The 13,121-nt window shown below is 43.3% G+C and overlaps 1 protein-coding gene across 2 annotated transcripts in view; it reads left to right on the forward strand.

Moving 5' to 3' along the window:
* The first annotated feature begins 1,198 nt into the window (after positions 1-1,198).
* SPAG6 (sperm associated antigen 6) overlaps positions 1,199-13,121 on the forward strand; it is a 36,780-nt gene continuing 24,857 nt past the window's right edge. For both annotated transcript variants that reach the window (XM_017817270.1, XM_017817271.1), the window contains exons 1-3: positions 1,199-1,295; positions 1,395-1,490; positions 11,979-12,145. In XM_017817270.1, the coding sequence (XP_017672759.1) occupies positions 1,271-1,295; positions 1,395-1,490; positions 11,979-12,145 (288 nt within the window). In that variant the 5' untranslated portion in view covers positions 1,199-1,270. The remainder of the gene's footprint in view (positions 1,296-1,394; positions 1,491-11,978; positions 12,146-13,121) is intronic.

Here is a 13,121-nt window from a genome sequence, read left to right on the forward strand (position 1 = left end):
TTAACCGCGCCGGGTATGGACTGAGAGAAGCCTTCCCTTCCAGCGAGGGACGGCTCTTCTTCCGCCGTACTTCCCCCGCGGCTCCCGGCGGAGGCGGTGGCCGCAGCCCACGGGCTCGCCCTTAGGCGTCCGCGCCGTCCGCACCGCCCTGGCCGCCGATGGACGGGGGCTCCGCGGCCCCCCGCGGGGCAAGTTCATTCCCCGTGCGGCACGAAAACCCCCTGCGTAGGCCAGCGCGGCTGCGTTGGGCAAGAGCTGAGATCCCCGAGGAGCAATCAAAGGTGCTCCTTTGGTGGTGGTGAGAAAGGAAAGGAAAAACTAAAATCAAAGTACCCGCCTCCCCGAAGAATAAAGGCGTGGCGGGGTCGAGCAGCTCCGGACTGCTCTTGTTTTTCTTAATTTTCCTTTTATTTCTCCCCCACCCAGGGAGCGGAGTGGAGCGGGAGCCCGGCAGTCGGACCCCAGAGGAGCTGCCGGGCGATGCGCTGGACTCCGCTGGAGCGGCGGGGCTCTCCCTGCCTGCCCGCCGGGTCATTGGCAAGTTGCGCAGCAGCGGAGCGGGACAAGGGACTCGCTCCCGGCGGAGCAGCGCGTCCCACCGGTGCGCACCGGCGGGGCGGCCGTGCCGCCCCTCCCCAGTGTCGGCGGGGGCGGGCAGGCCGCGGCCCGGCCGTCCGACACCCCCTAAGCCTCCGCCGGGCGGGAACCGGGGCCGCGCCTCGGCTGCGCCCGGACACGTCCCTGCGCTGATCCCGGCACCGTCCTGCGGGCGCTGCCCCTTCCCTGCCCGTGCCCGTCCTTTCCCGGCGCTCCTGGGGCAGCAGCTCCCGGTGAGAGGTGAGCGCACACAGCTCCTGCACACGTTTTTATGTCACGTCGTGTTCGCGCCCCCCACGGGAGCTGTGTGTGTGTGGCACAGTGGCGGTCCTCTCTCCGCGGGGCTGTCGGGCCCCGGGCACCTCCGTAAGTGCCGATACCCGCACCTGTACCGGCACCTGAGCGTGTGACGCGCGTGTGCGATCCGCCACTAGCCGGGCATAGCCCGGGGCCCCGCAGCCCATCCCATCTCCTCCCGTCACCCCCGGGCTCGGGCCGGCCGGCGGCACCGCGCGGAGCCCGCGGGGCGGAGCGGCAGCGGGAGCGGCGGGAGGGCGCGGTTGCGTCACGGGCGAGGCCCCGCCCCCCCGCGGCTCCGCTTCCGCCCGGTTGCCGGGGAGACGCGTCCACAGCGCGGAAATCCCCGCGGGCGCGGAGCCCGCCCGGCGCCGCCATGAGCCAGCGCCAGGTCCTGCAAGGTAGGCCGGGGCCGGGGCTGGGATCGGGGCCGCGGGGCCGGGGGCCGGCGTGGCCCCCGCCCGGCGGCTGACCCGGCGCCCTGGCGCTGCCGCCCGCAGTGTTCGAGCAGTACCAGCGCGCCCGGACGCAGTTCGTGCAGGGGGTGGCCGACCTCGCCGCCCGCCCGCAGAGCATCGAGACCCTGCGGAGCGCAGGTACGCGGGGGCCAGCGGGGCCGGGCGGGGCGCGGCCGCGGGGGTTTGCGGGGTCCCGCGGGGCCGCCGGGGCCTTTCCTTGGTCTTCTTTTCTTTCTTCCCCTTCTCCTCCGCTGGCCACTCGGTTACCGAGGATTTATTTTCCAGATTTTTTTTTGCCGAGTCTCCCGCGGCGCGAGGGAAGTTGATTGCTCTGGTCAGCGGCGGGCGGGTGCCCCGCAGGTCTGTGCGGAGTGGGGTGTCTCTGGCTGTTATCTCGTGTTTACTTCAAGGAAAATTTCTCAGTATAACCCATTTCTTCATTTACTTCCTCTAGCTTCCAATGTAGCTTTATGTAAAGTACAGAACTTGGATTTCCCGATGAAACCAGCACTGAGTTGCCAAGGAAGTCCTACTTTAGATGAAACTATTTTTATACCGGCTTTAAAAGTTGTTCCTTAATTCTTCGATGCTTTCTGTCAGCAGATTTGTTCAGTTTGGGAGGGATTTGCTTTTGTTATATTGTTGTCTTGGGATGTCGTGAACCAAACTGAACATTTTTACAAAGACGAGCTGCAGGAGCACTTCTACCAGCTGTTGTGCTGCTGGCATCTGGCAGACCCACTCTGCTCGGCCAAAGTTCCTGAGCTTAAAAGAGGAAAAAGAGGTGCTTGGTAATCGATTATCTGAATGACAGTTTGAAAATGTGGTATAGATCAATTGTTGGTTTGCCATGTGGTATTCATGAATTGATTATGTTTTGGTTTGTCTGGATTTTGGTTTTAATACTTGTTTCCCAGATCTAGTAAAACTGTCAGTCTTTTCTCAAATACAATGGTATCAAAAAAACAAACAAAAAATGAAAGCCACTGGTGTAAATATTTACAAATTTCTGTTATTGTATTTACAACTCTATTAAAATTGTTTTATTGAATATCTATCACTTTAATTCTTGCTAAAGAAACATTTGTTTTGATTATGGGAGTGGCATGTTGACACCAAGCCTTTTGTATTACCTTGCTGTGGCTCTTGATTTTTTTTGGTTTTGTTTTGTTTGTAATCTCCCAGTGAGTTAATGCCACTGCTATAGTTTACACAAGTGATGCATGTTTACCAAAGGGACATATTGGCTATAGGAATAATTTATGTCTTATTTGTACGAAGAGGTCCCTCTGTGTCCCTTACAGTTCTGGTTTTACCAGCTCACAGAGAGAGATCCCATTTAGGCAGGCTTCTTGCAGCTCAGCATATTTAAAAATGCAGAAAGTTTCTATTTAAAGAAAGCAATCAAAGTGCCAAGCTAACTTCCATTGCATTGCATTTCTTCTTAAAATAATTATTTGATGTAATCTGGTTGGTAACTACTTCAGAACTGATGTCTTACTTGTGCAGAACAATTAATCAGTTCAGAGGCCGAAAACTTCCTTCTGCGCATAGCTGGTGTTGGTCTAAAGGTTAATTTTACAGGGATCAGGCTCTGTGAAAATGTGCATTTGTGTAGGTTATCCTTCTTCGCTCTTTCTGGTTCTGAGCTGCTTTTCCACAGGCTTTAGTTTTTCAGATGCTGGAAAAGAGGGGAGTGTCTGCAAATATGATGTTTCCTATTACAATTTGTTTGAATGGACCATAAATATTTTACCATCTTCCGCACCTGTGCCTTTAAAAATACTGTGTAGTTATATAGCTGTTAGTTTTCACCTTTTCTGGATGTGCTAGATACAGGTTTTAAAACCTCCTCCTAAATCAAATGTCATTAAGTGTTTTTTTTTTAAACCTTCCACTAAATAAAAGTGATTTGGTCCTTTTATTAAAACCCTTGTACAAATATTTTGAGACATAGCTGTCTAGCACATCACTGATGTACCTTTTATGGTCTTGAGCACTGGAGCAATGATTTAAGAAAGATGTCTGTCTATACGTATATCTCTGTATAAATCCATACATAAAGTGATTGAGGGGATTGTTTCTTATTCTGGTGAATAGGAATTCTAGCCATCCCTTATGGAGATCACTCTTTTAAGAAGATGAGGAAAGTCTTTGCTGTCATTTTATATTAGCTATAGGAGTGAGGGGCACCTTGCAGGGTTCTTTTGTTGGATCTCAAAAGTTGTCAGTGCTTAGTATTTTGCTGGCTGTCGCAGAAGGCAAGATTACAGTGACTTTTGAATTGGAACAAAATTGAGCCCTTAAGAATTCAGACTGGCAGCAGTGAAAGATCAGTGCTCAAGGAATAAAGCATCTGATCCCATTTTAGAAGTCCTCCTTATAAATACTTAATGTCTTGTAAGAAAAATAAATACTAGTTTGAGACCTTATTCTTTGTGGAGGTGTTCTGGACACCATGTTAATATCAGGAAAGATGGAAATGTATTGAAAAAGTAATTCTCTACTACGCTATAAGCCCTGCTTCTGTGGTATTAGACCAGGTACAAGCAGTGGTATTGTTGCAAATTTGGAGACTGCAGCCTGGAGGGGAGCAAGTAGCCAGGATCAGAGGCAGGAGTTCCTTACACTGGCTTGGCTGTTGAGAAACCTTAAGGTGCTGTTATTGTATGACCTGTAAAGAAAACGGCTGGGAGGCTGGAAAGAAGGTCGGAGAGGACCGACAGGAACCCCCCCTTTTTTCAGGGCATCTCTCTTCTCTCATCAAGTTCTGGAGCTGCTTTTCCCACTGAGCAGAAATCCTCAAAGTTGTTGTAATGAGGGAACTGGAATCTGTCCCTGGACTTTGACACATTTACATGGCACTGGCTCTGTCCTGGTCAGGAATGTCCTGGGGGGTTAGTGCCTGGGAGCTTAACAGCTTTCTGGTGGCAGGGGTGTTCAAGGAATGATCAGAGAAATTCCTTTGTCTTGGAATTCATTCCAGTATGTTTTCCAACTCTCTGGCTGGCTTTGATAAAGTTGTTTCTTATTATTAAATCCTACTATGAATAGTAATTACAGGGTTTGTCATTTGAAAATTTAATTAGTGGATACTTTGGAAAAAAATCTCCTCCAAAACTTCTAAAACTTTTCCATTTAGTAAATATACATGTGAAACAATGACAATCTTGTTTCTGGAGGCCTGTTGACTAATGGGAGAAGCTACTTTGATAGTAGCAGTTTTAAACATACACTTTAAAAATAAATCTATTCATTTGGCAGCTACTGCTCGTGAAGTTTGGTACTAGAATGCATTATTCAGCTCCACGCCCCCTCATCCTTCCAAAATTTAAAATCCTAGAAACAGACTATTTTCAATTATAGTGGCAGAACTTGGGAAAATTTGAGTTCTCTTTCTTGCACTGAGATTTAGGCAGCTGTCTGTCTTTTAAAAGATGCAGGAGAAAGCCTGAGCTGGTTCTAATATGTTTCTAAGAGTGGTAGTCACCGAGGGTCTAATTCTTCTTTGCCTTTTGAAGTGCAGTGAAATCCATTGAAATAGCATTTTGTTTTGGTTTTTTTTAGAGGCATTTACAATTCATGTTTAATACTTAGAATAAGACTTGAATTACATCTAGGTATTCATTTTTGACTTACCTGACAGTACCGTTTTTATTTATTTATTTTGCATTAGAATATATGGTGATGAGAATGTTGTTTTTAATATGTAAGTTATTTAAGGCCATCATTGTGATTAAGAAACAGTTTAGTCTTGCAATTTAGCCTTTGACTTTAAAGATATTACAAGATCAGCTCTTTAACCCCTTTCTTGGGGCTAATCACATTCTTAAGCATAATGGCTGTGGAAATCATAGGGAAAGCTGAGTATGGAACGTGGAAAAAGAACTCTGAAGCTGTGTGGTACAGCAGCCTGTGTGCTGGGGCCCCACACGCCTGGGTTCCCTTCTCTTTGCTGCTGCGGTGGTTTTATCATCTTGGGCAGATAACTTCAAATGTGGCTCCTCTGCCTTACCTACGTGCTGAGCAGTCTGCAGGGTTCCAAGAAAGTTCCAAAATGTCAGTGTAAAGGAAGGTCCTTTCCCAGTGAGTCTCTTCCAGCAGTCCTTCCACTCCATCAGCCCACGACCCTGAGCTGAGGTCTCCTCTCCCTTATGCTTGGTATCAAGCTGCTTCTGAGGCCTTATACTCCAAGACTGAACCCTCTCCTCTCCTTACCTTTGAGCATTTTCTCTTGTATCTGTTCCTCACCATGTTGGCAAGAGGCTATAGCTTGGGGGCAGGGCTCATCTGAGTCAGACAGGGGCTCCACCACAAACCCTTGTGGCATGGCGGATTGTCCCCTACTTTGTGGTCTGCTTTTATGTAAGTAAAGGGTGATTGGCATCAGTGTTAGGTCTCTCACGCCTTCAGAGCTAACTGGTGACAGGTTTTAAGAGCTATATTTCCACGTCTTTAGAGTCATTTTAGGAACCTTTATTATTGAGGAAAGGCTGTTCAAATCTATTTCCCCTCCTCCAGCTGAGTCTTTCTGCCCATCAACTTTTCTTTCTAGTGTACATATCTTAAATGTACCATTTTTGAATGTGATAATTGGACACTTGGCCCTGTATAATTAGGATCAGACTCTGGGAAGCAATTTTAGGATATAGTTCCACATTTTGCATAATGTTAAAGAATGTGCTTTGATAGCACAGTACTTTATAGAAAGCTTACTGGGAGCATTTGGACCTTGAAAGTGGATATGCATAACAGACTCCAGTGCCCCCATGTAGCCAGTTTCAATACTGGGGTTTGTGTCCTCTCTTGTGAAGGATGCATACAGGGTTTTTTTGTTTGGGTTTTTTTTTGGTTTTGTTTGTTCGTTTTGGTTTTTTTGGGGGGTTGTTTGTTTGGGTTTTTTAAATTATTTTTATTTGGAGTTAAAAGTTTTGCTGAGCATTGGTGACAGGAGAAGTGGGAGAGGACTGCAATGTGGCAAGAAAGGCAAAAGGTTGTCTTGGGAGTTGTAGCAGATCAGGTGTGGAGAGTGGCTTTCCCCAAGGCTTGATGACATGGTGGTACCTGATGAAAAGAAAAAGGAGGCTGTGTATTAAGGAAAGTACGAGAGAGATGGAAGGAGAAAGTAAATGCAGCTGAAGCTGGAGGACTTGGCTTTTTCTGTAACTCAATGAAATGGAAACTCAACTGCTCCAGGATTCCTCCTCTTCTCAGTCTCTTGTCCTGTTTGGAGATTTGCAAGTAAAATGTCAAAACTGGAATTTGTTAGAAACTTCAGTCTCATCTTAACAAGTGGCCATTAAAAAGAAGCAGCTCCTTGTGACCACCTTGGTTTTGGTGTGTCTGTGTAGGATTGTGTGGTGGCCACTAATACCCCCTTGAGAGGTATTTTCAGAAATTCATCCTCTTGGAACAGGATTAGTTATGCTTCATTAATGTAGAAGCAGGGTCTGGCATCTAAGGAGGAGAAACTTACTGCTCCTCAATCCTTCAGAAATCTCCAGTCATACTGTCAAACTGAATCTGCATTATGTCCCACACCATCTGGTAATTGCTGTACGAATTACTTGATTACCCAGAGTCTCTGTTACCAAACTGTATTCATGTTCCCTTTGATCTTTGAAGGATTGTAGTTGTGCTGTGCGTGGAACTGTTGCAGTGAGGAGTCCTTTCTCATGGCGAGTCACACTTGAGGAGTCTGTACTTGAGACATGCATACTGTGTTGTCTCTGGAAGAGGCTGTGTCAAGATGAGTGAGTGTGAAAATTCTCTCTTACTATTCTTCTGAGAAATTTGTTTCAAGGAGGAGACTTAAAACTCACTGCTATGCTGCTTCTAACAAAGGGTAGTTGAAGATAGGGAGTTGGGGTGAGGCAGAAATAATTTTCCATTGTATTTCCTTGTTAAATCAGCTGAATTTGACATGAGGAGCTCTGAAAAATGAAGCTGATATGATAAATGTATGAGTGCCAGTGTTAGCTCAGTAAATGTTCTTAATGTAAGAGGTAGCAAACAAAAGTGGTATGTTATCTTTGATCCAAAACATAAATTAGAAGGACAGAATCTTCAAGACAAGAGGGAGGAGGGTAGAAGTATTCTGCGTGGATTCCAGGTGATTCTCCCCAAGAAATCAAAATGACCAAGCAAAGATTGCTCTCTCCAGAATAGTGACTATTTGTTTGGCTACAGAAACTTAAAATTAAAAAAAATTTGGAACCTGCTGCTGCCCTGAGTGATTTTTTTCCCCCCAGATAGGCAGCAGCCAGCATTTGCTTGCTAAAAGAAAGTACATCGGGCCTGTACATAACAGCTCCACTTGAGAAGTGTGTGATTCAGCTTCTAAAGTGTGTCATTCTTTAAAACAAATCTGAGTGGGAAACTGAGGATAGAAAGAGGAATCGTTCCTTGCCTGAGGTCAGCCAAGGTTCTGTGATGCAAGAGAGAATATTTGGCAGTAATTCTTTGTTACTCAGTTTCTGAGTGCTAGTGGGAACTCTTCCAAAACAAATCTTGTCCAGTGGTCTAAATGCCTTATTTTGTAGTTTACTATGCGTGTGGTTGCCTTTGAATTGGAGTTAATGAATTTTCTACTTCTGTCACAACAGACTTATTTGGAAGAAGACCTAAGAGTTCTAAAGTTTCAGCAGCAAGACACTGTTACTCCCTGATCTGTACGGCCTTATTCACTTGGGTGAATGGTAAAGTAAAAGGAAGTTGTTGGAAGGTTCTTGCCTATTTTCCCACTCTAAGATAATGTTAGATAGATTTGAATTTAATTAAAAAGGTTGATAGGATTCCTGGCTTGGACCTCTTTGGAGAAGAGGGGTAGACTTTGCTGTAGACAGGATAGTTGACAGGAAGAGATCAAATAGAGGAGCTCACCAAATACAACTGTCTCTGGGAGAAAGAGCTGGGCTGGGGCCAGTGCCGGAAAGCTTCATCCTGTTTCAGGCACATCTGCCCTTTTCAGCACTATCTTCAAAAGTCATAGAAGGGAAGGTGGATATCTTTCCTGTAGATGTTTTGGTGGAAACTGTAGAATCTGTGTAGCTGTTTCCATGCTCTCAGAATTAATTCTTTTTTTCTAAGTGCTGTAAAGAAAGAAATACTAGGTTTGCTAAAGATATAAAAATCATGACAATGATGAAAACTGCTCAAGCCTTTGGTCTTAAAGAGTAGTTGGAGATGATGGATAGCATTTCAACACAGAGGAAGAAAGTGGTTTTAAGAGAAGGTGGAAAGTAAAGGTAAAAGCTTTCAATTGTGTTCAATGTGCAGGCATAATCTAGGCCTAAGCACTTCTCTCAATTCTCAGTTAATTTGATGTCAATATAAGGCTTGTACAACAACAGGAATTGATTTTTCTTCGTCTTGTTCCTCGAAAATTCTTGCTATGATAATTATTTGTCCACTGTCTCTTCTCACATTCAGACATCATTTTAAGAAAATATAGTCTCCTTGAGGATCAGCACAGTTGCTATTATTTCTAAACCTGTTTTTTTTCCTAACCTTGTTGTAGCCTCTTGTGCCCTTTCTTCAAACAGTAACTCCCATTTCACGTTTCATCTTTTTCCTCACTTTAAGCTGCACCAGATAAAATAATTCACAGTAGAACATTTTGTGCTGATGCTTAAATGTTATCAACCAACTTTACAAAGTCTATACTGCCATGAAATGAATGGTATTGGTGATGGGGAGGCATGCTGCATGGAAACATTTCCAGACTCAAGGCTTTTTAACCCGTTCTAAAAGTGAAATCTGTATCAACTAATCTTGAAAATACAAATTATATAAATCTCACATTTGGGACAACTCGAAGCATATGTATGTGTAAACTTTCTTGTATGTGGTTTTACATTTTGCAGTGTGTAGGTATGTCATTAAGACCGGAAACATGTCACATGGTCCAGACCTAGCTCCTGGGTAAAGTGATTCTAGTCTGTTTAAATTTCACTGGATTTCGAGACCATCACCAGAACTGACATTACCAGTTGGACACATCCTGGTTCAATGTCCCAGCCATCAGGCTCTTGGCTTTTTTAGGGTCAAGACACTGCACACTGAAGTGTTCCTTTCTGTCTCCATCAACCACTTCTAACAGTCTCTGTTGTATCAATAAAACTAAATATTTTTCTCCCTTTTTTTAATTTATTAAATAATCTTGTTTCATATTATATCAAGTCAAGGGCTCAAATGTAATATGTGTACACTAAATGCAAATTAACTACTTCTAACTCTTCCTGCTTTACTGAAATACCTTCAATGTACACAGAGTCAGAACAGCAAGCATGAGGTTCCCTTAGGAATTTCAGCAGCTCTTTGACCATGCAACTGATGCTAGAGGGAAGGACAAGAAATGCCCTCCCACAGAGGGTGCAGATGACTTACGAGAAGGTAATAGATGATATACAGTGTTGGCCCCAACTCGTATGTTTGTTTTTACTTTTAATTTGTCATATAAAGTACTTAGTGCATTTTTTATATGAAGCATAACTTGCTAATGAGACCATACCTGCTATTTGGGGAGTTTGTGAGAAGATGTCAATATGATGACCACATTCTGAAGTAGTGACTTCTGCAAAGTGCTAAATGCATTCATGTTGATCTTACAATACCGGAGGATCTGTCTTTTGTCAGTTGTACACGGGAGGCCTCTTTCAGCTCCCAGTGGCTTTGACAGAAGTGTGAGCAGGTGCCAGCTACATCGCAGACCTGTTCCATAGGTACTACACGTACATGTTCAATTAATGCATATTACAGAGCCCTATTTGGTACTTCTGTAGTGCTATTAGACATCACAATTTTATTTTACTTTTCTCTTTTTTCTTTTATTGTGTGCCCCCCTGAGACCTGTTTTATTTTGACTTGTGAACATGCTGGGAGGCTGTACCTCTCATGACAGTGCAGCTTTTGTCTGGAATATTGACTTTCCCACAAATTCATTAGTGGGCAGCATGGCCTCCACGGTTAGTTTTTCCACCTCTGCACTCCCAGCTCCTTCAGAGCCATGTACAGATTATTAGGTTATTTTCTTCTTTCTTGGAGCAATTGGTTTTGATGTAAAATAAAGGTGAGAATTATATTGCTGCTCAACTTACTTTTTTTCCCTTCCTTTTCAGTGTCCTTCTATATGGAAGTATGCTATGGGTGTAATTTCTTATAGCCTCCATCCCTTTGGACTATTCCCTGCTCTGAGGTCCTCAGCTTTTCTTTGTCATGGTGTGCCTGTTGAACACCTGGGTGTTACTTTCCATTGGGCAATGATCCCCTGTTGTGGGACTGTCACACTAAAAGACCTTTGCTCACTGCTAATAACCACAAGAGCCCTTGGGGAGGGAAGTCTTGCTTTCCTCCACAGTCACCCGACTAAATCTTTCCTTTTGTTACCAAAAAAAATGTAGTGGAAAGGACTGAGAAAGCTGATATGAAGATAATGTGTGTAGCTCTGAGAGTTCAGTATTCTGTTGTAGCACATCTGCATTTTCAGAGAGCTCTGCTTTCTGGCTGAGGTATAAAGTTCTAAAGTGTTAATTCATGCAGCTGGCTGGTAGAGTGAGAGCACATTTGAAGAATCACAATACAAGTGATTTTCCCTTCCCAGACCTTAGAAATCACATTTTTTATTTAACCAAGTGAATCTCATTTCTATCCTTATTGAAGAACCTTAGTTTAACTGTAGAAGGAGCTTCCAGATACAGATTGGTCATCTTGGATCATCCTTGTTGCCTTTCACTGAACCTTTTTCAGTTCTGCTCTACTGGAGGGTGTTAAATGTAGGATAGTGATAGTCTCTGCTTTGGCCTTTACCCCTTTCCAGATAATCCTGAGCACCCTGGGTACTTCTGTGGGTAAAGTTTCTTCTCTGCTACCGAGCAAGAGCTGGTATCTCCACATGTCTGCTCACATTGAGATCTTTCTTCCGGTTGGTAGTAATCTGTTTGGGGTCCATCACTGCATATAAAAGGTCGGGGTTGGGTTTCCTGTTTGAGCTCCATTTCACTTACCATTTTGTTATCCAGTAATTCAGTTTCTAGTTCCTTATAGTTCCCCTCGCTGGTACTTTCATATTCTTTATGCTTAACTGATACACTGTGAACTCATCAGTGGAAACACATCATAAAGATGATAAGAAAATCTTCGTCTCTTTTATCTGGAGTATAATATAGTGTGGATTTTGGTCTCCAAGTCATTGCTTATAACAGATGAAATGTAATTTGGTGCAATTCAATGAGAGGTTCTGCTGGCATGATAAATGAGTGACAAGACAATGTCTTCTCACTAGGACCTCTGGATGGAGTTTCCCATGAATATGTGAACATGTGAATTTTATATATGTTTGAATATACCTTATTTTCTTGTTTAAACTTTAAGACATGTATTTTACAGATATTTGAATACAACTTATTTCTACATGTGACTTTTTTATATTTCAGAATTGTTTTGTACCTATGAAAAATGGTCAGAAACAGTCAGCAGTGCTATCCAAGTGCCAACTTCATTTCAGCGGAACACCTGGATTTCCTACATGTTCTTATTACCTGGAAGAGTAGGTTTTTATGAATAAAGGCAAATGTTTAGAAAATTTCTGCTTACCAAATGGGTTCTTTTCTTCTTACTGTAACTCAGGTGTAGTGTCTTTGCTGAGACCTCTTTTGCTGGATGTTGTCCCAAGTGTTCGACAGACTGCTGCCTTGGGTCTCGGGAGACTTGCTGATTATAATGTGGACTTGGCAGAGGCAGTTGTGAAGGCAGGCATTCTTCCACAGCTCGTGCGTTCATTGCCTGAGGAGAATGTAAGGCACGATTGTTTTCTTAAGTAATATTTTTTTTTTTAAACTATTGCACAGGGAAGGGGAAATCTTTCTGTATCAGCATCTGTTGTTATTCTAATATGACATTAAATGTACTGAAGTCAGAGCAGCATGTGTGTTTGAACCTCTGCAAGATCGTGTGCCTAAGTTTGACTTCAAATAAGCTTGACTTTAAAATATCGTATTACTGTTTAATGCACTATAGGAAATACATTCATTGCACTGAAATGTTTTTAAAATGTTGAGTGATGCTTTGTAAAAGCTCTCTCTTTAAAAATGAGACAATTTGAAAGCTGGGGTGGTAATTGACTAGGATTTGTCAATAATACCAGACAATTGTAAAATACATATAAAAAGCCTGAACTTCTGTAATGAAATATTTGATATCTCCAAACATAGGCTTTTGGAAATCTGTAGCACGAGAAATATCAAACCACTGGCATAGAAAAATATACTAAAAGGCTTTCATTTTCATATTTGTCAAAACCAAACAAAGTATAGTCACAATTGCAATGCAAATACATCTAGTGGTCTCTTTTACTCCCTTTTACACATTTTTCTTCAAGCTCCATGTCTCCTCCAGCTTTGATTTTCCAGTGGTGCTAACCTAGATTAACAGAAATACTTTCTAGTAAGGTTCCTAAAAACTGGAGAGAGACAGCTGAGAGTTAAGTGCACTGATACCATGGCCATGCTAAGGTTGCACTTTTGATTTAGAAGAAGTAGGTTTTCAATGGAAATACAATTTGGAAAGCTATATATTTTAATTTTCAATCTTTTGAGGAAAACATAGATGTAAGTACTCCTTGCATATTTTTTGTGCATATAAAATCATTAATCATGGGGGAAAAAAAACCTAAAGAAAAACTTTGATGGCAAGATACTGGTGTAGTATGGAAAGAAAGTTAAGGTTTTAATTAGACAAGTTTATGAGCATTTTGATTATTTTATTTCTATT

This window comes from Lepidothrix coronata, unplaced genomic scaffold, assembly GCF_001604755.1.
Source record: "Lepidothrix coronata isolate B3197 unplaced genomic scaffold, Lepidothrix_coronata-1.0 Scaffold59, whole genome shotgun sequence".
NCBI classification, from domain to species: Eukaryota; Metazoa; Chordata; class Aves; order Passeriformes; family Pipridae; genus Lepidothrix; species Lepidothrix coronata.